This window comes from Perca flavescens, chromosome 17, assembly GCF_004354835.1.
Source record: "Perca flavescens isolate YP-PL-M2 chromosome 17, PFLA_1.0, whole genome shotgun sequence".
NCBI lineage: Eukaryota > Metazoa > Chordata > Actinopteri > Perciformes > Percidae > Perca > Perca flavescens.
Genome location: NC_041347.1, coordinates 12,524,786 through 12,550,143, shown reverse-complemented (window position 1 = coordinate 12,550,143; position 25,358 = coordinate 12,524,786). Strand labels below are relative to the sequence as shown.

General features: G+C 38.5%; 2 protein-coding genes and 1 long non-coding RNA gene across 4 annotated transcripts; 2 read left to right on the top strand and 1 right to left on the bottom strand.

Annotated features, from left to right (window-relative positions):
• The first annotated feature begins 776 nt into the window (after nucleotides 1–776).
• Nucleotides 777–9,759, top strand: eif2ak2 (eukaryotic translation initiation factor 2-alpha kinase 2). The gene is made up of 17 exons (XM_028602739.1): nucleotides 777–1,127; nucleotides 1,934–2,060; nucleotides 2,278–2,351; nucleotides 2,440–2,589; nucleotides 2,712–2,844; nucleotides 3,343–3,410; nucleotides 3,497–3,587; nucleotides 4,505–4,536; nucleotides 4,617–4,659; nucleotides 4,755–4,831; nucleotides 5,008–5,127; nucleotides 5,260–5,394; nucleotides 5,503–5,719; nucleotides 5,809–5,952; nucleotides 6,077–6,178; nucleotides 8,108–8,170; nucleotides 9,478–9,759. The coding sequence occupies exons 1-17, from the start codon at nucleotides 1,033–1,035 to the stop codon at nucleotides 9,613–9,615; spliced, it is 1,809 nt and encodes a 602-aa protein (XP_028458540.1). The 5' UTR covers nucleotides 777–1,032; the 3' UTR covers nucleotides 9,616–9,759.
• LOC114571673 (uncharacterized) lies at nucleotides 6,824–16,391 on the bottom strand. Its single transcript, XR_003694702.1, has 3 exons — nucleotides 16,310–16,391; nucleotides 8,071–8,164; nucleotides 6,824–7,847 (listed from the first exon to the last, which is right to left on the bottom strand). It is a non-coding gene; the product is annotated as an uncharacterized LOC114571673 (long non-coding RNA).
• LOC114571671 (interferon-induced, double-stranded RNA-activated protein kinase) lies at nucleotides 15,883–24,986 on the top strand. 2 transcript variants are annotated; one of them, XM_028602738.1, is made up of 17 exons: nucleotides 15,883–16,267; nucleotides 17,149–17,272; nucleotides 17,483–17,556; nucleotides 17,638–17,778; nucleotides 17,921–18,053; nucleotides 18,963–19,030; nucleotides 19,122–19,212; nucleotides 19,327–19,379; nucleotides 19,459–19,546; nucleotides 19,815–19,873; nucleotides 20,009–20,128; nucleotides 20,214–20,345; nucleotides 20,446–20,629; nucleotides 22,128–22,259; nucleotides 22,604–22,702; nucleotides 23,312–23,374; nucleotides 23,526–24,986. In XM_028602738.1, exons 1-17 carry the CDS (start codon nucleotides 16,161–16,163, stop codon nucleotides 23,658–23,660), a joined length of 1,803 nt encoding a protein of 600 aa, XP_028458539.1. In that variant the 5' UTR covers nucleotides 15,883–16,160; the 3' UTR covers nucleotides 23,661–24,986. The 2 variants fall into 2 exon arrangements, with proteins under 2 accessions (XP_028458539.1, XP_028458538.1); XM_028602737.1 differs by having other exon boundaries at nucleotides 19,994–20,128.
• The last annotated feature ends 372 nt before the right edge of the window (nucleotides 24,987–25,358 follow it).

The following is a 25,358-nucleotide window of genomic DNA, read 5'->3' as shown; positions in this document are numbered from 1 at the left end:
TGATTATAACCTTGATTCTTTTTATTCATGAAAATGTTATTAATTTCCAACAGAATTGGCATTTTTCTTAGTGGGACATGTTTTTGCCAAGGTTTCAAGAATCACTGATATATATATATATATATATATATATATATATATATATATATATATATATATATATATATATATATATATATATAATTTCGACCATTATCATCACCATATTGGTGTCTAAAACTTTGGAAAAGTTAGAGCAGATAATAATTAACACTCAAAAAGCTTTATGAAAAAACTTGCTAAAGAAATCAATCTAAGATCTGAAAAGGCTTTTAGTTAGTTTGATGATTTTTCAACGTTTTTGGCGCTTCTTTGCAGCATTTCACATTCATTCAGCTAAGGTGCTGACAAAAACGGCTCGGATGCTGCACCTAAGACCCTGACAGTAGCTTCCTCAACGATTTTTTATTTTTTTTAATTGGCATTAACAACTCGAACTCCCATGAGTATTAGCTGTAGGCGCGGTGGTAAAGCTTCTTGGGAACTGTAGTTGTCGATTGCTAACAAAATAAACGCTGTCCTGTTTTACACAGTCTATGGTTTTGTCCCCAAAAAAAGACTTTCATTGAAGCTAAAACATTTCAAGAAGACCAAAACAAAACAAAAATCAAGCAGACGTAAGTTAACATATCCGTAAAAATAATTAACAGTAGCATACTTAACATTAACGGCTGCTAGCCCAAAGAAACTCCGCACTTTAGTTCTCTTAATACATCCATGCTTTCACTATACTAACTTCCCCCCTGTTAAAACGTATCCACGGTGATAGCTTCCACTTGGTTCATAACCAGTTTTGATATTTCTGACATCCTTTGAAGGAGCCATGTTGTGTGACGTTGCCGGAGAAAACGAAACTTACTGTGGCTGAATTGAAACAGCCCAGACGTACGAAGGACAAGACGTGGAAGTAAAGTTGAGATGAAAAAGAAAAATATATAGTATCCTTGCACTTTGTGCTCGTAATTTAACTGACATTCCGACTAGTCATTTATAATGAACGTAGCTAAACTGAACGAGTATGCACAGAGACAACGCTTGGAGCTGAAATATGAGGACGTTGGATCCGTTGGCCCTGATCACATTAAAACGTGAGTTGTATGCATTCTCTGGTGGGGTTTACGACCTGCATGCATGTCCTGTAGGCTATGTATGATTTAAAAAGATCTGGGACTTCAATGGGAAAAACTCATACTCTTATTGAATGGAAGGATAGTGTTTTCCCATGGCGTTGGTTAGGGTGTATTCTATGTTGCTTTTAGGCCAATCAGTGTCCCAGCTGTTGTCACTTTTTCCTTACCACATTTAAACCACGCAGGCAATAGATGTAACATAAGTTAACAGTGTATACCTTTAGAGTTGAGTTCAGATATTATGAATTGTTTACTACATTATATTGTAAAAAACAAACGTGGAAAATAGCTGTAAGAAAATGTTGATGAATGGCATGGTATGAGTGTAAGGCAACTTTAAAAAATGACTAATAGATGCAAATGTGTTGAACCTTAATAGTCTTTAAGTATTGTTTCTACTGTTACTGTGGCATTGAGTTAGATATTGAAAAATAATTATTCTGGATTTGATACTCAACTCATGTATCATACTGACACAAGTAGTAAAAAATAAAAAATGTATTATAATACATTTATTTGAGGTAATTAGCTCTAGTGCTTGCATAGCAATTAATACACACATTTCACAGTATTTTTCACATGTAATAAAATTAATGACTTTACATTAGTCCCATTAGTCCCACACAGTTTTCTAATGAGGGCCTAAGGGGGTCCAACATATGATAATAACTTCACCTGTGGGAATGTTAATTAAGTGTGCAAATTCATGTCTGTACTCCTTTTATTATCTTGTCTATTTAACAACCTTTATATTTCTTTCTCAGATTTACCGTAAGAGCAGTTGTGGATGGCAAGGTGTATCCTGATGGCGTGGGGAAGAACAAGAAGGAAGCCAAACAGAACGCTGCAAGAAATGCACTGAGATGCTTGTTGGAGGAACCAATTGACCCTGTAAGATTATTATACCTCTTTATTGACCTACTGTTTGTGTAAAACTACAGAGGTAAGTAGTAATACACACTAGTTTCTCCTAGCTTAATTAAAGTCCCAGGAAGTAATGAATTGACATGCATGTTATTAGCTGAAATATTGTCATGAATGTAGTATTTTGGAGTTTCAAATAAGCACTCTGACCACTTAATATAATATCATATTTGTTGTTTTCAAGACTGGAGAAGAGAAATACAGTGGCACGCCAAGCAAACCAAAGGAGGAATCGAATCAAAATGTGTTGGACATCTGGTGAGCACATTTGTTTCTGTTTAAATATTTTAATTGGGTTTGATTATTAAAGGTTTTAATTTGATTCTGATTTGTCTCGGTGTTACAGTGAAAAGACAAAGAGCTTGAGTGTGAGAACTACAGGCGAAGTTTTTACAGACACAAATTACATTGGAATGATCAACAGCCACTGTCAGAGAACAAAGCTCTCCCATGACTACATCTTAGAGAAAAGATGCGGTCCACCTCATAACCCTCAGTGAGTATGATTGAACCTCTGTAAACTGAATAGACTCTACAGACACTCTATGAAAACCCTTGATAGATATGAGAGATGCATCTTAACAAGATTATCTACATATTTCCTCTCTGCCTACACAGGTTTTTCTACAAACTAGTGATCAACAATAAGGAGTACCCTGTGGGTGAGGGTAAGAGTGCCAAGGAAGCCAAACAGAAAGCAGCTCAGCTGGCCTTGTCTGCTCTTCAAGAACAGACAGACTGGGACAGCAAGGTATTTCATATTTTATTTTATTTTGATATGCTAACCATCAAATTTTTTCTGCATCATGAAACCATAGGTGCCACAACTTTCTTTGAAATTTCTTACTATATAATATGAAAGCCCAGTCTTCTTCTTTTCTTTTTTTGTAGCCATCATGTCAAAAGCAGGTTTTAAACATCCTCATATTACTTACTCCATTTATTCAGAAGTTCGAACCAAGATCAGCATTACAGTTACTACCCACGCTGTCCATTGTAAATGTTTTGTGTTCAACTCTCACCATGGCTGTGCGTGCAAACAAATTTACAATGCAGTGATTGATCATAATGACTTTAAGGGTTGAAGACACATTTGTTTAAACTTGGTTGCACCTCCCACAGTTGTAAAACTGTATGTAGCAGTGGTGTTGCTTTTCTATCTCTATACCAGTGATTCCCAAAGTCGGAGCGTCAATTACTCTAAAACATGGTACCATGTAACAGCCCAACACTTCCTTTATGCTTTCAGGTATCTGTTTGGCCAGCTGTGTCTGAAGACAGTGCGCCAGCCAAGCTGTCCACCCCACCGAGCACACCGTAAGGCACTGACCAAGCAGTACAACGGATGGTAAAGTTTATATGTTGAGCATATTCTACTAATGTGTCTCAATGTATTGTTAAAGGGAGTCCCATGATGCAAAATCAGTACGCACGCCAACAACTACAAGTGACTCAGCAGTTTTCACCGATTCATTGAATCCTCCCAAGGATCAGGTCTGTTATTTCTTATGTAATCCTGCTAAAGCTGTTCATCAGTTGTAATGCTCAGTCTATTGCAAAAGATTAGTTGCTTTAAAGGAACACGCCGACTTATTGGGAATTTAGCTTATTCACCGTAACCCCCAGAGTTAGACAAGTCGATACATACCCTTCTCATCTCCGTGCGTGCTGTAATGCTGTCTGACGGCTCCAGCGGCATCAGGCCAGCACAGAACATGCAGGTGAATGGTTCCAGCAATCCTACTGCTCCGAATTGTGACAAAATAACGCCAACATGTTCCTATTTACATGTTGTGATTTGTTGAGTCACATCGTGTACAAAAATAGAAAAATAAATAGGAACATGTTGGCGTTATTTTGTCACTTTTGTCACAATTCGGAGCAGTAGGCTAGTTGGAACCAGTTACCTGCAGGATCTGTGCTGGGCTAAGCTAATGCTGGAGCCGTCAGACAGCGTTACAGCACGCACGGAGATGAGAAGGGTATGTATCGACTTACTCTTGGGGTTACGGTGAATAAGCTAAATTCCCAATAAGTCGGCATGTTCCTTTAATTTACTTTTTAGGGTAAGCCAGTTTAACTTAACTGGCCTGTATTATTCACATTATTCCAAAGCCAGAAATTCACTTAACACATTACCAGGGTGCTTTTTAGGTTTACACATGTATTTGGTGAGAGCACACAATTGTGAACGATAACAATAGTCTTGCAAGACCAAGAGTTTGTCAGTACCTTTTAGCCAAGTTAGTTCTTAGCACACTCTTAACCAAATAACTTTTCACCATTGCTCTTTCAGCTCTTTAGATTATTGAAAAGTAAAGGAATTTGTGCCTCTTCACCTTGTATAATGGAATTTGAATATTTGTATGCTTAACTATAATTGGCTATATTTTTCTACTTCCCATTAAAAGATTAAAAGTCCTGATGTGAAGCCCAAAATAAGGTAAGCTATCTTTTGAGACTCACTGTAAAATAGTATTCACCTGATGTTAGTGCTGATTGTACCTTTTCTTTTCTTGTTAGAATTGCAGCAAATTTCCAAAATGCCTGCAGAAAGAGCAAAGAGGTAAAGTAAGAACATATTAATTATTGTAGGTTATCTTGTTAGTTGGTTTCACTATGATGATATCATAACATGACTTTACTATTTTATTCATCAAGGATATGGTCAATTTCAATGGCAAGAATACAGATAATAGTCAGAGTGAGAAAGCAACAACCCAGGCAGCGATCTCAAGGTATGGAAAATGAAAACATTGTATTACAATATAAGAAGTGATTTATAGCAGTGATGTGGCCTTTAGTTTGTGTTTTGTGCATTTATATACAACCAGAATGATGTTTTTATATATACTTGAAAAAATGTAATCCATATTTTCACCTTTTTGCCTCAAATACTACTTAATTTCAACAGGTTTACGTTAGATTTTGACTCGATAGTGTCTCTCGGCAAAGGGGCCTTTGGTCAAGTTTCCAAGGCAAAACATAAGCTGCTGAAGAAGTATTATGCTGTAAAGATTGTCCGCTGCAAAGAGTAAGTCAAGTAAGAAAGATGTTTCTTTTTGTTCTTTTTTAAAATAAAATAAAAAATAAATCCGTTACAGATGCAATGCAAAATAAGTTGACAGTTTATTTAACTGAGTCACGTTTTTCTTGTTCTTTTTAGAATAAAAAAAGCTCTACGAGAGGTGAGGGCATTATCAGACCTCCATCACGGCAACATTGTTCGATACTACACATGTTGGTTGGAGGATTCAGGATACCAATGGGAAAAGACAGATGACAGTGGCACCAATTCACAGTAAGTCACATCCATTAATGAAATCCTAACTGATATGTACTTATTTTACTGAACACGAAGGTATGTCATGACTACATTGTCACATTTCTTCCGTTTCCACTTTTCTAGGTCGACTGGTAATTCATTGGTAAAGTACCTTTATATTCAGATGGAGCTGTGTGACACCAGAACCCTTAGAGTGTGGATCGACGAGAAGAATATTCAGAATGTGAAGAAATCTCTGCGAGACTCCAAAAGAAGAGATGAGAGTCTAATTATTGCTCAGCAAATGGTCAGTGCAGTCGAGTACATTCACTCTAAGATGCTCATCCACAGAGACCTGAAGGTGAGACGAAGTGAATAAAATCATCATTTATTGCATCACATCAGTCATGGAGCTACATATTCATTTGTTAATTTCTCTCCCACGGTTAGCCTGCCAACATCATGTTTGGGCAAGATGGAGAAGTGAAGATCGGAGACTTTGGTCTGGTCACTGCTGAGAACAATGACGATGCTGAGAACCTGTTGGAGAGATCCGTGTACAAAGGAACCCCATCCTACATGGCTCCTGAGCAGGTGACTTTAGATTCTGTATTATTAAATATTGGTAGTCAAAGGCAAACGTGGGGATTTTAACCACTACTCTGTGCTGTAGAGCTAGAGTCCCTTTTTTAAATATTGTGTTCTTGTTTTATGACAGAAGAGAAAGAACACTTATGACCGAAAAGTGGACATATTTGCTTTGGGTTTGATATATTTTGAGCTCCTTTGGAACCTCTCTGTCGGCAACGAAAGGAATGTGGTGAGTTAATTAAGGTCCAAATTCCTGCTATATGTCAATAATAACTGTTAATTAATAAATGCTTTTTGCTTTGCCTTTCAGTTTGTTTTATAGATAAACAAAGTTCCAGATGCTTAATCAGATAACAGACGTTGATTGATTGGTCGTCAAATTTTAACCGAATATCATAGGCCTTTCTCACAGTAGAGATTTTGACTTGTCTTGATAGGGAAAGCACAAGTGTTACTGATTACATAACCATAAACCCCAAATTAACCAAACTGGTTAAAAATATTAATATTTAAATAAATCACGGGAAGAGTCCGGTACAGCCTGACAGTCTTAACTAGCTTTGTAGCAACTCATTTGGCAATGGCTTGAATGTAACGGACATTCATTAATATCAAAAACATACGCACTAAAGCTTTAAACACATTTAGAGAAGATTTGAATTGCTATTGTTATTCTCAATTCTTATCATTTTGGTGCTGGTGATTTTCCTTTGGGACTGGCAAAAACCTCTTTGGGGGTGCCAAAAATTCTTCTATGCAGGAAAAACCCTGGTGAGTAATGCAAAATGAAAATTTGCTTCAGACTTGGTATCACTCCCTCGGGGAAATAAAGGACACCATGGTTCTGGTTACTGATGGATTTATTGCACTTGTCGTCCTCATCACATCCACCGTCATTACAATCCACTGTCGTACTACAGTATGACATTGTAAAAGATAAACACATTCATAAACTATAAAAAGTAAATACAAATACACTTGGGTAATACAAGCATAATACACACACCTTGCTGGCTACATTTGCAAGAGGGAATGGATTCACTTGAAAATACCTGGTTCAAACAAACAAAAATGAAAAACATTTTCTTCTTTCCTCTTTCGCTCAACACACAAAGTAACTACTTTCATCCACACACGGAGAATATCTTCTCGCCCCGTGTGTGTGTTGCTCCTCACAGTGTTTGTGTGCAACTTCCAGCGTGAAGGCAACCATACTCCCACGGTAAAGGCAACTGCCAAGCACTCTCCATCCATTCTACAGCGTGCTTTTGACTGGGAGATGCAAGTGGACCTGAGAAGTAGGCTTGTCTTCCCACAAGACATCGCAGCGACCTCACTCCGTCCAGACCTGGTCCTGATTTCCAGGATCACCAAGACCATCTTAGTAGCTGAACTTACGGTGCCATGGGAGGACAGGCTAGCTATCTCACACCAAATCAAGAAAGCTAAGTACCAGGACTTGATCGATGAGGCTCTTATCAAAGGATGGCACGCAACCAATCCTATCGAAGTCGGCTGTCGGGGTTTCCCAGCAACATCTTTGCGCTATTTCCTACAGAAGGTTGGCCTGGATCCAAAACATCTGAAGAAAGCCACCAGGGAGATAACTGTGGCTGCCGAGACTAGCTCAAGATGGTTGTGGCTGAAGAGAGCCCACAGTTGGAACCCCTCTGCAGGCGAAGGCTAAATGCTCTTTGCTGCCCCACTCATGTGAAGCGTACAGGTTAAGGGGCGAAACGCTAGTGAACCCGAGATACCTGCTGACGATGCAGAGGGGTTCTCAACAATGTGGATGCTCCGCCCACCTTCTTACCGTGGAATACCATCACAAAGACACCATATCCAAGTAGCTCTTGCAATTTCTGCTTGTAGCAAAGCATCTTTGATGTTTATCTCACCTGCAACGCCAAAATGAACTTAAGTTCCTAATTAACATCGACACATCAATATTTATAAAAAATATATATACAAACAAAACATATTAAATAACAGAAATAATATTTATGTCAGTTAAACTTGGGGTGAACACATTATTTATACTTTTTCTACTGTGACATGTCAAAATGCCACCTGTAAAAGGGCCTTTATGGAAAGCTTATCAATTTGTATCACGCCACTTACATGTTCTTCCTTCCTTTTCTCACTGCACGGTCTCCAGATTTGGGATGATGCCAGAAACCAGAAATTTCCTCAAAGATTTCCACATAATTTTCCCCTGGAGGTACACAAGCATTATTTCTTTCACTTGACAGATAAAACTGTATTTTCCTCAAGGTGGCCGTCATTTGTGTCTCAGTGACCGATGGGAACAACAATCTTTGAAATTGGTCCAGTATTAAACAAGATCGCTGCAGTAGGCGGCGGCGTCGAAACAAGCTACAATGTAAGTTAATAGGGCTATTGTCCAGCTTGTATTTTACATTCACAAAAGTGCTCATTTTGCAACTGACAGGCTCAGGTTTAATATTTTACGTGTCTGACAACATTATGGAAAGGATTTTTAAGGAGGTCAACCTTTCTGTTAAAGAGTAAGATCCTTTTTTTAAACATAAAAACATCCGTGAAATTGTAGATAAACAGTAATTTTAGTATCGTAAAATACACTTCATTCAAAGTTGACAGAAACAAAATAAAACTATGAAAAGCCGTTTTAGGTCGTCTTTCCACTTTTCCAACAATCACAACTCTAGTATGGGTTGAAATAAACACAGACTTGAAGAGATGCGCCCGAGAGGCCGCAGCAACATCGCCACCCGGTCAAGACCGGCATTTATTACTTTGCCGCATCCCGGACAGCTCCCGCTGGCGTGCGCCAGGCACATCCGCCGTCATAATAGCAATCCGCCATGGAACAAGCGCGCCTGCTCTCAAAGGGAATGTGAGATGACGCTCTGATTGGTTTATTGCACGTTACGCCCAAACCACACCTAGCTACTTCAGACCAACCCATTTTAGATTTGCGTCGGGCTCAAGAGTCATTTATCCCGCTGGTATAATAGCAACAGCGCCCGAGATCCGCCCACAAAGCTACTTGCGTTTCACGTTTGATACTTGCGTTTCAGATCGTTAAAATAGGGCCCTTAGAATATTAATCCGAGCCTGTCAGTGGCCAAACAAGCACTTTTGTGAATGTAAATACAAGCTTAACAATTGCCCTGTTAACTTACATTGTAGCTTGTTTTACCGCTGCCAACTGCAGCGATCTTGCTTAATACTGGACCAACGACAAAGATTGTTGATCCCATCAGTCACTTAGACACAAAAACATAAGAAAATAGGGTTGAAAAAAATGGTAGTTACCCTTTAAAGGATAAGGAGCCAAAGCAGGACTGTTGATGTGTGTATGTATAATGTAATTAAAACGTTAAATATCGAGCAGGACAGATGACTGTTTTGGGAAAAGAATTGCTTTGTTAGTTTGCCAAAGTAAAGTCAGCTTGAGGGTAATACAATTAAGTGACGCCTCAAATACACTAGCAGCATTTATTAATATCATGGAGATCACAATAGCTGTTCTTTTTGTTGCAGACCAAAATCATTAAGTCAATGCTGTGTGCGAATCCAGAAGACCGACCTGAAGCAAGTAAACTAAAGGTGGACTTGGAAGAGTGCACTCCTACAATTACAATGTTTAAAGATATGCGTCGTGACAGTAGGACTGTCTGATTATTACAAGGAAAAGCAATCAGCAAAGCATCAGTCATCACAAGCAAGACTATTCAGCATCAAATAGTCCATAGTACTTTAAAGGACAAATCTGGCGCAAAATGAACCTAGGGGTTAATAACACATGTCTACCAAGTTTGACCGTTCTCTGGGATTTGTTTTCATGCTAATTGAATGTGATCAGTTTTATTGCAAACTGCTAATTACCTTATAACACTAGTCGTCGGGGCACGGGTAAAGTAAAAAGAAATCAATATTTCTTTTTTTTTTCTTTTTTACTTTTTTATTCCTTTTGCAATCAAGCAGACAGTACAGTCAACCGTTCAGTGACACAATACAAGCATAAGTGTCTTGGGAAATCAGTCCATGGATTTCAGCATCACCTTAATATCCACTCACAGTTTGGACGAGCAACAATCCCCCAGAAACACAAGGAAGAGACAAATGTAAAGAGTTTGAGACAGAGACACAAATATACATATGCATGCATGCATGCATACAGATATTGGTTATAATGTTCTCTTTTAAGTAAGCATTCCCAAAAAAAAACACTGAGAATTAAGTTACATCATTTGAAAAGATACGTCGTAATCTGAGACCATTTAGTCAAGAAATCAATATTTCTATACCACTAACAAGGCTCAAAATAGCACCACACTTCCACTGTAGCATATGTAAACAGAAGCATTGAGAACGTTTTAAGTGTACAGACAGTCTATTAATAAGATAGTTTAGAAAGACAATACCGTTCACATATACAGGCGGGCGCCATCTTGGGAAAACAGTCACGACCAGTCGAACGAAGAATGCCGTGCAACGTGAGCTGAACTGTCCCTTGAAATCTCCCATGGTCCATGGTTTCCCAGCGGGTCGATAGAAATTACGTTTGTAAAATGTAATTACATGGAAATGCATGAATTATATCTGTTTATTAAAATATATGGGTTACTAACTACGGGGAAGAAGGGGCCCCATACGGTTACACGGCGTTCATTGTCGACTGGTCGGACTGTTTTACCAAGATGGCTCCCACCTGTATACGTGAAAGGTACGGTCTTTCTAAACTATCTTTTTAATAAACTGTCTGTACACTTACAAAGTTCTCAATACTTTGGTTTACACGTAGGGACCCTCATTATGCTACCGTGGAAGTGTGGTGCTATTTTGAGCCTTGTCAGTGTATAGAAATAGTGATTTCTTTTTACTTTACCTGTGCCCCGACGACTGGCGTTATAAGGTAATTAGCGGTTTGCGTTAAAACTGGTCACATTCGATTAGCATGAAAACAAATCCCAGAGAACGGTCGAAATCGGTACACATGTTATTAACTCCTTGGTTTATTTTGCGCCGGATTTGTCCTTTAACTTGCAAGTTTTTGATTGCTAAGGAGAGTTTCTCTTTTTATAACTGTATTCATGAACGGTTGTGACAAAATGTATCATAATAGTGCATTTCATAATCTGAGAATTGGGTAATTCTTTGTCAAATCAAATAGTTTTTTTTAGTTTTTTACATTTTCGATTTTATTCAAACTTTATGTATGCTATTTGGGACCAAAACATATTTTCACAGAATTTTGAGAATTTCTTTGTTTTTTTGCCCCTTGAAATTTTATCATTTCAGCACCCTAAAAAAAACATTTAAAAGCTAAGCAAATTTAATCTTCAGAAATATAGCTCCTAGACTCAAGGAGCTAGAGCCATGATTTTTGGTAGGGGCACAGACAAAACAATTTACAACAGATCCAAATGATTCAAAGGCACAAGCAGATGTCATATTATTTTTAGCACTGGCCCTTGGAAAAGGAAAGAAAAGTGCAAAATGGGTGGTTTGGGGCCCCAAGCAGTCCCCCAAAGTATACACATAAGGACATGTCCATATTTCATCCCAAAAATACAGTATTTGATTGATTTGCCAAATGTTAAGGGCTAACATCATCATGTGGACTTATTCCGAGGACAATGAACATTTGCGTGAAAAGTGGGAATTTTGTGTGTTATGTTGCAAGTTTCTTCCACGTTTTCTGCATGTTTAAATTGAACAGGATATGAGGCTTATTATGCATAACCAACTACCCATGTATTGCGGCTTAAAAAGAGAAAATGTGACTTCTCTTGTACATATGATTAGGTGTAATTGATTAGGGTTGTTCTCCAGGAGCAGGGTTGGAGACATTGGGTTAGGATTATGTCATTGGATATATAAGTGAGTGATATCTGTTGGATGCCAACTGTAGATGTTCTGTACACCAACCCAACTACCACTGGGAGAAGACTATACAATCTGTATAGGAAAACCATCAGAATGTACATTTAATTAAGGAATAATAACCTTTTGCATTGTTTTTCATTTTTACCTTTAGGAGTCACTAATTTCCACTTCACTTGCCATATTACAGCGTCATGATGTGTTTAAACATTACGTTTATTGAGTTTTATCAATTTCTGTCTTCATTTGCTCAATACAGGTATACAGTGTGCATGAGTTGCTGGTTATGTATTATAAGCCTCATATCCTGTTCAATGTAAATATAAAGACAACATGGAAGGAACTTGTAACTTTACACACAAAACGCCCATATATTAAACCCTTTTCACACATTCATGGTCCTAGGAATGAGTCAATGTGAATCAATCTGATCGCGATGGTTCTGTCATCATGACAAGATGACAATCATCTTGTCCTTTTGTGAGTTAACTCTGAAAGCTGCAGAACAAAGTGACACAAAGCAGGATTTAGGTCAATATTCTAAAGGTTTAAAGGACAATTCCAGCGCAAAATGAACCTAGGGGTTAATAATATATGTGTACCGAGTCGAGCGTTCTCTGGGATCTGTTTTCATGCTAATCGAATGTGTCTGTAGCTTGAAACAAGCTAGCGCAAACCGGTGATTAGCTTATAACGCTAGCCTTCGGGGCAGAGGGTAAATCGCTATTTCTACACCACTAACAAGGCTCAAAATAGCACCACACTTCCACGGTAGCATAATGAGGGTCCCTACATGCAAACCGAAGCATTGAGAACTTTGTAAGTGTACAGACCGTTTATTAAAAAGATAGATTATAAAGACCGTTCATGTATACAGGCAGGCGCCATCTTGGGGAAACAGTCATGACCAGTCGAACCACGAACGCCGGTGTTCGACTAGTCACAACTGTTTTCCCAAGATGGGACCCTCATTATGCTACAGTTGAAGCGTGGTGCTATTTTGAGCCTTGTTAGTGGTGTAGAAATAGCGATTTACCCTCTGCCTTGAAGACTAGCGTTATAAGCTAATCATCGGTTTGCGCTAGCTTGTTTCAAGCTAGAGACACATTACACAGTAATAGTACACACATTTTATTAACCCCTAGGTTCATTTTGCGCCAGAATTGTCCTTTAATGCAACACACGAGAATATACATATTGCCAGTAACAATTGCTCCAGTCATTTCTATGATATGTAAGGGGCACCAAAAGAAAGGAGGATTGATTCAAGGTTGGTTCACACAGATACATCGTCAGGGAGAACAGTGAAACAGTTCTGTGCATCAAAGTCTAATAAGAAAGGTTCAGAGTTTTCACAGAATGGAATGTAACCGATTCACAACAGTCCACATTGCCATTTTAGCATCTCAAAAAGGCATCAAATTGCAACCTTGGCTTGTCATACTTACCATATATTAGATTCTGTTTATGTTAGTCCCTGAAATGTGGAATACAATCAATCAAATGCTGCTTTTCTAGCCAGAAAAAAAGTATGGAAATTCCATATGTATATACTGTACTTTAGGGGACTGCCTGGGGCCCCCAATCCACAAATTTTGCACTTTCTTTCCATTTTAAGGGCCGGTAATAAAAAATATGACATCTGCCAAGTGCCTTTCAATCATTTGGATTTGTTGTTCACCGTTTTGTCTGTGCCCCTACCAAATATGGCCTTTTTTGACATTTTTTTAGGGTACTAAAATGAGAAAATTCCATGGGGCAAAAAAATATGCAATTCTCATAGTTCTGCCAAAATTACGTTGGCCCTGAAGTGCAAACAACGTCAGTATTTCGCCACAACACGACAACATTGGTAAGACTGAAGCGAAAAGGTTAGGTACATAGTGGACCTGATCCTCGTCCTGATTGGTTGCTCTGTCTGTCATTTACAGTGTAGACTGATCCTCATCCTGACTGGTTCCACTGTCTGTAATTTACAAATGGGTCCATTTTTCGATTTTGAAATCATAATCCAAAAACGCAAATACGGCTCTGCATTTTTATTTATTCCGTTTTTTTAACTGAAACAAAAATCAATTGCTATTTCTGTTTGATCATTTCTTGGTTCAAATGAAAAAAATAAAAACTATCAAAATGTACACGGACCCATTTGTAAATTACAGACAGTGCAACCAATCAGGACAAGGATTAGTGTCCAGTATGTACCTACCCTTTCCGTTTGAGTCTTACTAATGCTGTCGTGTTGTGGCGAAATGCTGTCGTGCTGTGGCATTTGCTGTCACATTGTGGAATTTAATGCTGTGGTTTGCCTTTCAGGGCCACCATACAAATATCTTACAGAATATTTCTAAAATGTAAACAAAACTCTGATTTAACACGGAATGACTTGAATGGAACATTATTACATTTTTAGGGCTTTTATTGCTTATATTAGAACAGCTGAAAATTGACAGAAAAATGGGGGAGAGAGGAGAGAAGGGATGACAAGCAGCAAATGGCCACGACATGGGGTGCATGCTCTACCGGGTGAGCTAGACGTCGCCCCAACATTATGTACTTTTAACAAATAATCATGTCCTGGGTAATTATTTTGACAACTGATATTAAAATAATGTATTCTATGCTGAAAATTGTTAAATGTGTTTAAAGTGATATTACACACTTTGCTTTGTAATGAATAAATTAAATAGCGAAATAAAACATTGCCAACTAGGGTGTAATGTCATTCAGCCTCTGTATAAAAGTTAATATATGTACAGTTGTATTTTGCTGAATTTGTGAATGGTAGTGGGTGCTGGATGGTGTGGCATCCTCTAATGATATAGTTAGATAGATAAATAAAATTGATAGTAAAGGGCAGAGACGTGACTTGAAAGCTCTTTTTAAGACCGTCTTAATGGGACACCTAAGTGCTTTGGTTTTGTCACCTTTAAGTGCCAGTCTGAGAGGAAAGCTGAGCCATTACTGTAGTCTACTTTTATCACATAGACAGATCTGTTATCAACCTACTGCACACCGCAGTAGTTCAGGAATAGCTTCACCACAGCGCTCACCCAGCTTGACCTTTTCAGCTGACACTGGCATGTAGGTCTGTTAATGGTGCAAAAAAACAATCACAGCAACAGCAATGCTCTTATCTATAGCCACAGCCATAGTCTTATCCCAATAATAATAATAACTTTAAGTTTAAAGATAAAGTTATTGCACCACTAGGAGGCTCTCAGAGAACATTAGCTGCAATGATAAAGAATTGCTGTGGAGTTGCTATCATTGACCATGATATACATTATTTTCAACTGCCATCTCACACAGCACTGTGACTAACAATTCCAATTTACAAACTGTACTGTAACAAAACTAAAATTTACTATTTCTGCATTTATCTAGCTAATCTAGCAGAGCATAAATATAAAATACATTTGTCATTAGGCTGGCATGACTAGTGTCACAAAACATTTACAGGTTACCTGTGCCCACTCCCAGTCAGGTACAACCAGCTGGCACTGGGTGTGCCCACTAGCTCTATGGTCACAGCCACTGGGTATGACTTTAGTCAGAGCTAAGCCCTAGACTCTGGTGTGACATTAGACCAAGAATTTTGCCAGCACCCTGAGACACTGTGTGCACACCACTGGACAGATTAACTCAAGTATGCACCAACTATAACAAAATAACTGCAGTTATTGATAACTACTGCCAAACGACCATGGTGTAGGGATGGTGGGGATATGTCCCTACCACTTCTGATTACCTAATATTGTCCCCACCATTAATTTGATATTAAATGCATAGACATGTTCCTCCAGTTATCGTTTATTTCGACGTGTAAAACGTTTGGACTACAGTGTGGGGTCTTTCCTCTGACTTGTAGCTCTGTGTTGCTGCATGTGCATGAGCAGAGCTGTTGCTCAAACAACAATTAGGGGTTTATAAATTAATTAACAATGAATCAGTTAATTGACTCGAACAGGTGCCACATGCATGCACATTAAAAAGGGCATCCCCAAAGCAATACAGATATATATGTATGCCCCCAATAATGTTAAAATGAAACCAGTGTCCATGCGAACAACACCTTACTGCAATTTTGCCAGCGGCCGTCGTTTACTGTTATATGCTGGGTTTTATTGGTGCCAAGTATTAGTTTCGATTATCAAGCTACGGCACGTTACGTGAATGACGTTCATACCAGGAAAGCGAAACTTACAGGTTTGTCATGAGTCCATAGTTATTCGAAACAGAGGAGCACGGATATACGCAGGACGAGGAGCAGTACTATTATGAGCTTTGTACTTTATATCATTTGAGCTGAAAGTCCGACAGCTTCGTCATTAAAGATGGAAACTGGAAACTATGTTGCTAGACTAAACGAGTACGTACAGAAAACAAGCTCTGTTATGCAATATGAGGACGTCGGCTCTGTTGGCCCCGCTCATCTTAAAACGTGAGTTGAACACAATTTCTGTTAACCGTGGATTTTACACACCTTTGCTGGCTTTGCACATATTTTGTCGCAGTCGTGCTAGACTTCAATGGGTGTAATTTTGGGCGAGAGTCTTCCTGGCATGGATGACTATGGCGCTGCTGAGGGTGGTGGTGGTGCAATATCCAGTACAGAAAAAAAAAAGCTAACGTCACTCATTAATAGATTTAGGAGAACAGATGGTAAATCAGAGAACTCCAAAATTACCATTAAACCTGTTGGTTAGAACCAACTAAATACAGTATAAATGTATCAACCGGCACTGCAGGATTTAACAGAGGCTAGCTCAATACATAATTGCCCAAGGACTGTCAACTTTTTACTTAGAGCCCAATGTGATAATTCTCAAGTAATGTTTTGGGGGTAAAGTGAATGGGTGGCCATACTGTAATAATAAAGCCCTTTAATTGCAGCAGATAACATGGGTGTAATGACCTGCTACCTAGCTCTGGATCAGCTAGCCTATGCCCTGTGACCTGTAAAATCTTTATTTGTGAAGTAAATAGTAAATTGTGGTAAGGTAAAGGGTATAATAGAGAAGAGCAGTAAAATTGCATTAAAACAAAATACTTTAAGAAGGCTGGCTACATCGAGTATAGGTAGGCTTAGCTGAAATTTGTTCTTACGTAGGCCTACATTCTTTGAATAATGTGTGTTACAATTTCAGCCTATGAATGTAATCACATTTGACCTAGGCTTTGGCGTGTGAATATCCTGGTCCAGTCCTTCTACAGGCTGAATATGGTGGTTTGCAGAGTCATGTCATTTAATGCACCCCAGCCCCACTAACATAATTTCAAATCAACTTGCCAAAAAACTGATATGTGACAATTCCTCTACAGATTCACCCAGAGGGTAGTCCTAAATGGAAAAGTTTATCCAGATGGTGTGGGAAAGAACAAGAAGGAAGCCAAACAAAATGCTGCTAAAAATGTCCTGAAATGCTTGTTGGACTCAGTTGACACAGTAAGATTATTGCTCCTCTTTGCTTAAAGTTCCCATATTATGCTAATTTTTAGTTTTGTACCTGTATTTTGGGTTTCTATTAGAACATGTTTACATGCTATAGTATTAAAACAACACATTATTAGTTTCTCCTGGCTTATCCAATGTATTATGTTGTAGGGCGTCACATACTCAGCAGGCTAAAATTGTATTTTCTTTTTCTTTTTCAAGACTGCAGATGAGAATCACAACCCCACATCAGCTCAACAAAAGGAGGAAACAAATCAACATGTTTTGGATATCTGGTGAGTAAATCATAGCAGCAGTTCATTTTTAATCATATCCAAATAATAATCATCAGTGTGAAATGTTACTTTTTATTACAGTAATACGACAAGATGCCTCAGTATGAACAGCATTATTACAGAGATAAATTACATAGGAATTGTCAACCACTACTGTCAGAAAAAAAAAACCTCCCTTAAATTTATTGAGGAAAGGAGATGCGGTCCACCTCATAACCTTCAGTGAGTATGAACCTGAACCTCCGTAACTTGAATAGACATACAGACACTCTATTGCTATTGATGTTCAGTTGTAAACAACATTAACATGTTAGCGTACGTATAATTATGTTAACTATTTGCTCCTTTTCTAAACTCTACACAGATTTTTCTACAAACTAGTGATCAACGATAAGGAGTACCCTGTGGGTGAGGGTAAGAGTGTAAAGGAAGCCAAACAAAAAGCAGCTCAGCTGGCCTGGTCTGCTCTTCAAGAACAGACAGATTGGGACAGCAAGGTATTATTTATTTATATTTTGTACTCCCTTTATATAATCACTCTAAGTTGTCAGTTTATTAGGTACTGTACACTTAGCATGGCTAAAATGAATGCTAATACATCAGTCCTGGAATAAAGCCTACCTTCATGAAGATCTAAAACAACCACACTGTACATGACTGTATAACCTTCATGAAGCTAGGATTTACTGCAGGACAGTTGTACTAGACTGCATTAGTTTCAGCTAGGTGTGTCTAATAAACTGGCAGCTAAGTATATTTTCATCACAGATTCTTCCTGATGCTTTTAATCAGCCTCTAAATGTCCTGCTCACAGGGGCCACAGTCACCACAGCATATTTGCTTTTATTTTGAAAGACCTTTCGATAAACATTCAAGCAACACATTTTCTTTTTTTATTCCAGGGATAGAATTTTTCTTTCTTTCTAGAAAATGTCACATTCTGACACTTTTTTTTATTTTTTTATTTTTTTAAGATTTGTTTTGGGCATTTCAGCCTTTAATGGAAAGGACAGTTAGATGTGAAAGGGAAGAGAGAAGGGGAAGACATGCAGGAAATCGTCCAGGTCAGACTATTATTGCATATCGCCTGTCGCAATATGCAATAAATCAATTGATTGCACGATAAATAAAAATGAGCTCAATAATTTTTTGACAATGAACGACAATATTATCGTTTAACGCAATAATTTCTGGGACAATTTATCGTCCAGCAAAATTTGTTATCGTGACAGGCCCACGCCTGCTGTACCAACTGTGCTAACCCAGCCACATATTCTGTCTTACTTTTTAATGGTGTTGTGTGCCATCAAAGATTACACCATAGTGATATTTCCTAATACTTGGTTGGTTCCACTGAGGTCAAATATCACATAAAATATATATGTCTAACATTCTGTGCACTTTAGGTGTCCGTCCGGTCAACAGTGTCCGAAGATGGTGCACCACCTATGTTCTCACCGCAATCAACTACCCTGTAAGGCACTTAATTGTTATTACTAAAAGAGCAGAACATTGAGTTAAATACTGAGAAAGCTGTACTCATATCTCTCATTGTATTCCCCTAGGGAGTCCCATGAATCATCATCACAAAGCACATCAGTGAGCACAAGTGGATCAATAATATTCACTGATTCATCAAACCTTCCCAAGGATCAGGTGTGCTCTCTCAGAATAAAAAATCTAATTGAAATCTAGTGAAAAATCACTTTAAATAATTAATTATTATTTAGAACATTCTACATTACTCAACCACTTTTTTCTGAATTGTAGATTCCCATAAGGTCAACTGCATCTGAAGATGATGCCAGGTTGTCAACTTCACTGTAAGCTACTTATGGACCCAATTGTTAAAACAGATTGTAGAGCTTAATGCTAAAAATGCATCTTATTATGTTCTCCTAGGGAGTCTCTTTCATCGCCACAAAGTATGTCAACAGGTACAAGTGGCTCAGGAATATTCACTGATTCATCCAACTCTTCCAAGGATCAGGTCTGCACTTTCTATCACAATCTCATAAAAACAATGTTATAATCTGCTTACTCAGTATGTGGATAGGGGAACAGAATAATGGTGAGTAGAAAGTTTAGTTTGTCCAGTCAAGGAAAATAGAGAGTTGCACATTTTGAGATAGTATATTGTCCAAAAGACAATATACTACTTGGCTGTTTCATATGTCATACTTCATATAGCATGTAAAACTTAATAATCAGAGTAGGGATCAAATTTATAAATACATTTTATTCTTTTATTCTCTAAGCATGTTGTCAAAGACAAGAATATGGGGAAAAGTCAGAATGAGACATCCACCCAGTTAAGGTATGAACAAAATGCATTATAGCATTTATAGCGTTTTATACTGAAGTGAACTTGAATCTCACTCAAGAAGTGCTGTACAATCAAAAATACATTTGTTTTAACTTTTTGCCAAAACGATAGTGTTATGCCTGGCAGGTTTACTTCAGACTTTGAGCCCATGGAGTGTCTTGGGAGTGGAGCCTATGGTAATGTTTTCAAAGCAAGAGAGAAACTGGTGGATAAGGATTATGCTGTAAAAATCGTCAAATATGATGAGTAAGTATGCAGTAGAGAGGTTCCACTGTGCATGTGCAGCATTTGTGTTTTGTTCATTAATTTTCCTTGTTTACTTTTGGATCAGAAAAGCTCTTCGAGAAGTGAAGACATTATCAGACCTCCACCACCATAATATCGTCAGATACTATACAGTTTGGACAGAGGATTCAGGATACCAAGGGGACAGTTCCACTGGCAACAGGAACAGTTCTTCCCAGTGAGTCCCAGGCACTTACCTTATGTCTGAACTTTCTCATTTTAAGTTGAAGGTGAAATTAATTTTTTTTTCATTTTCAATCATTTTCCTACTTTTCTAGAAAGTACCTCTATATTAAGATGGCGTTATGTGACACCAAAACCCTTAAAGACTGGATTGATGAGAAGAACAGTCAGTCTCCCCAAGACTCCAAGAGAAGAGAACAAAGTCTCAGCATTACTCAGCAAATAGTTAGTGGAGTGGAATATATTCACTCCAAGAAGCACATCCACAGGGACCTCAAGGTGAGAGCAGACTCTGCAGTGTGTGGCTGAGGCAAAGCTGACATACAGTACAGGCCAAAAGTTTGGACACACCTTCTCATTCAAAGTGTTTCTTTATTTTCATGACTATTTACATTGTAGATTCTCACTGAAGGCATCAAAACTATGAATGAACACATATGGAATTATGTACTTAACAAAAAAGTGTGAAATAACTGAAAACACGTCTTATATTTTAGATTCTTCAAAGTAGCCACCCTTTGCTTTTTTTGATAACTCTGCAAACCCTTGGTGTTCTCTCAATGAGCTTCATGAGGTAGTCACCTGAAATGGTTTTCACTTCACAGGTGTGCTTTGTCAGGGTTAATTAGTGGAATTTTTTTTCCTTATTAATAAAAAAGCATTTTACTTATATATATTAATTATACAAAATATTATGAATAATCTATGATGTATGTGGATAAAGATGAGACTTTATTGATCCGTTGGTGAAATTCACAAGCTACCTGCCAAGTCAAACTTCCGCTGATTTTGGTGAAAGTAACTCAAAAGTAATGCAAAAGTAGTGTAAAGCATTACAATTCAGACACAGTAATATTGTAATATAACTAATTACTCTCAAATGACAGTAACTAGTAATCTATAATGTATTACATTTTGAAAGTAACTTGCCCAACAGTCCCTGTATGTAACTTCAGGTGTATGAGCGTTTGTAATGTCCTCAGGTTTACCCTGCCGAAGCTCCACCAGTACCTTAAGACAGATCCTAAATCAACCAGTAGTGAAGCCTGTCTGAGGGCAGAGTACCTAGAACCAGTATATATATATTGGTGCTCACTGGTAGAGAGTAGCAGCACCACATACTAAACTTTTGCCCCTCACTAGTATTAGGCCAGATCCGGCCCCTAGTGGAAAGGTGCTGCTACTGCAAGCTTTAAGTTCACTAGTTCATGTGTTAAAGTGCTCATATTATGCTTTTTGGCTTTTCCCCTTTCCCTTATTTTGTTATATATCTTTTTTGTGCACGTTATAGGTTTAAAAAGTGAAAAAGCCCAAAGCCCAAAAGGACTTACCATCTCCAACAGAAAACAGTGTTCACAAACTGCTCCAAACAGCTCTATTGTAGTCCAGCCTTTACTTCTGTGACGAACCTGCGTCACTTTGTAACACACCTTATAATGCTCGCCTAGCTACTAGCATGGCACGCCCTCATACTCTGTTCTGACTGGGTAGAAGTCCTTACCTAGCTACTGTGCATGTACGACTCCCAACAAGAAGAAGTGAGATGTCTCACTCTGTAGCTAAAATAGAGAGCTCAACACATAGGGTGAAAATAGGAGCTGCAACAACAAATAGATGGTGTTTTTGGAAAATTAAACCATGTAAACCTATTCTGATATAACCTCTAAATACAATTATGAACCTGAAAATGAGCATAATATGAGCACTTTAATACTCATCGTGTGGGGAGATAGATGTTTATTTGTTTCAATTTCTGTTTTTGCTTTTTATTGTTTAGCCTGAAAACATCCTGTTTGGACTGGATGGAGAAGTGAAGATTGGGGACTTTGGTCTGGTCACCAGAGATGATGATGCTTTGATGGACAGAACAGAGAACACAGGAACCCGGTCTTACATGGCTCCGGAACAAGTGAGATGGTCTTTACTGACAATTACTTTTAATTTGTCTGTAATATGTTTTTCTAATATGCTTAATTAGTTAGGCTACCTATATGTCCTTTCACACTTAAGTCTCAACTATCTTTACCTTTGGCAGTGAGAGCTTTACAAATCAATTTTTTTTTACATCAAACGCGTTAGAGATTTTATATCAATATACAGTACATAACAAATGTTTTAAACTGAATTGCAAATTTAATCCCTAAAATCTGAGCTGAAAAATGAAGTTTCAATTACCTCATCTTAATGATTAATGAAATATAACTTTTTGCTGCTACCTTGTGTCAATACTGTGTTTTTATTCTGTCCCAAAAGAGGACGAAGAACTATGACCGAAAAGTGGATATATTTGCTCTGGGCTTGATATATTTGGAACTTCTTTGGAAAGTCTCTACTTGCCACGAAAGACGAGTGGTGAGTCTTGCATAAATAGGACGTAACATTGTGTTGTTATTAAAGATTGATTAAATGACTTACCACAAAAATTTAACTACATCACTGAAGATAGGAGATGAGATGAAACTTTATTGTTCCTCTTGTAATTGGTCTTGCTTAACCTTTTTCTCAGAGCATATTTTGAATTACTAGTTAATTTCAGGCTAGTCTCGCTTTGCCAGACCCTCCTCCAAAGCGCGCTGAAAGAGAGTCTGGCTACTCCACACACCATTCGGGGATGGGAGGAAAATGTGCTCTGGTTTATTGGCATATCTTTAAACCAATCAGAATCGTCATGGGAGGTGCTAAACTCCGCACAGAGCCGCTATAAAATAGTCGTGCGAGAGAAAACTCAGATTGGACAGATAGTCTAGCTACCATGCAGAGATCTGAGGAGCAGTCAACAATAGTCCTCATAAATCCACCAAATAAAAAATTCCAACATAAAGAAAGCGGCAGGAAATGGAAAATACATGCATCCGGCGGAATTTTCTGTGGCACCGGAGCAATCCCGGAAGTGGAACGCGAAGGATATAGACTAATTTCAGGCTAACATATTTTTTCATCCTTTTATTACCTCAATACCAGGTTCTGGATAACGCCAGATATCAGAAGCTTCCCATAGACTTTTCAAAGACTTTTCCCCAAGAGGTAGGTTACAATATCCTTATTATCATTACTGATTCCCTTTAGAACATGAAGTAGTATTTCCCATAGGGTGTCAGTTTAGTCATGATGGTCACCATGTAGCAGGGAGGCTGACATGCAGGGCTTTGCACTGTCTTTTGTTGTTTTTTTGCAGAACAATGTCATCAAGTTAATGCTGCGTGAGAAGCCAGAAGACCGACCTGATGCCAGTAAACTGAAGGCAGAGCTGGAGAAGTGGGCTCAGACATTCAGCACAAAAAATGTGCGTCAGGAAAATGCAACTGTCTGATTATCACAAGCAATTGTGACAAGTCACATTAGCATATAGAAACGTGGCTCTTCTGATGTCTGTGACTTAAATCAAATGATCTGATATACTGTTATAAATATGTTATTACATTTTTATGAAAATGTTTAATGTACCGCACTTGTATAGCGCTTTAACCTGAACTTGAAATGACACTCCTATGGCAGTGGGTGGTAATTTGGGGTTCTATGTTTTGCTCAAAGACACTTCAACATGCAAACAGGAGCTGGAATTATTAACCCTGCAAATTATGAATAACCTAAGAAGGGGACCTAATATTATTGGTTTTGAAGGACAGGGAAAGAAAAATGAAATCAAGTTTTATCATGATTTTAAAAAGTACTTTTACATGAATTCACATCCGTCCAGCTTTTATTCTAAATAATCACGTCTGTAATTTCTGTGTTCACAGTTGACATTTTATTCTATGCTGGAAATGGTTAAATGTATTTAAAGTGGTGTCACATTACAGCCTGTGTTTTGTACTGAATACCGGTATGTTAAGTTTTAAAAATTAAATAATGGTTATTTGGAGCATAATGGTCATGCATCTACAGTCCCGACTGCGACATCAGTGGCACCGCACTCTCCTGGCTCCGTTCCTATCTCACCAAGAGACAACAGTTCACACACACCAACAACTGCACCTACTCCGTAACTCCTCTGTCACAAGGTGTCCCCCAAGGTTCGGTGCTTGGTCCTCTCCTTTTCATCCTTTACATCCTGCCACTCGGAAGTATCGTACGCAAACATAGTCTTCACTTCCACTGCTACGCCGATGATGTCCAGATCTACATCTTTACCAAATCCATCACCACAGCTACATCCTACATCCTACAACCGATATTCAAACCTGGATGCAAACCAACTTCCTCCAACTCAGCTACAATAAATCAAAATTGATGCTCATCGGCCCGAAATCCCTCACAAAGAACACCCATAACTTCGGTCTCACTGTCAACAACTCCACCCCATCTCCATCCCCACACATCCGTAACCTGGGAGTCATCTTCGACAGCAACCTCACTTTTGAAAACCACATCAACCAAATAACGAGAACTGCCTTCTTTCACCTCAAAACAATTGCCCGTCTCCGCCCATCACTCACCTTTTCTGCTGCCAAAACTTTAATTCACGCCTTCATCACTTCCGGAATTGACTACTGCAACAGCATCCTCTATGGTTCACCTGCAAAAGCCTTAAATAAACTCCATTACATCCAAAACTCTGCTGCCCGTTTCCTCACCCACACCCGTTCCTGTGATCACATCACTCCCGTCCTTCAGAACCTCCACTGGCTGGTTTCCCAACACATCCAGTTTAAAGTCTTCCTCCTCACCCACAAAGCCCTCCATAACCAGGCTCCTTCCTACCTCACAGACCTCCTCCACCGCCATAATTCCCCCCCGTAACCTCCGCTCCTCTGACGCGAACCTCCTCTCCCCACCACTCAGAACCAAGCACCGTACCTGGGATGACCGAGCTTTCACCATTGCAGCCCCCTCCCTCTGGAACTCCCTACCCATACACATCGGTGACTGTACTGACCTGGACACCTCTTCAGATTAGCTTTCTACATACAATAGTCTTACATTTCTCACCTGATAGCTACTGGTTTTATTGTTTTTAATTGCTTTTAATATGTTTATTTTATGTGTTGGTTTTATTGCTTATCTGTTT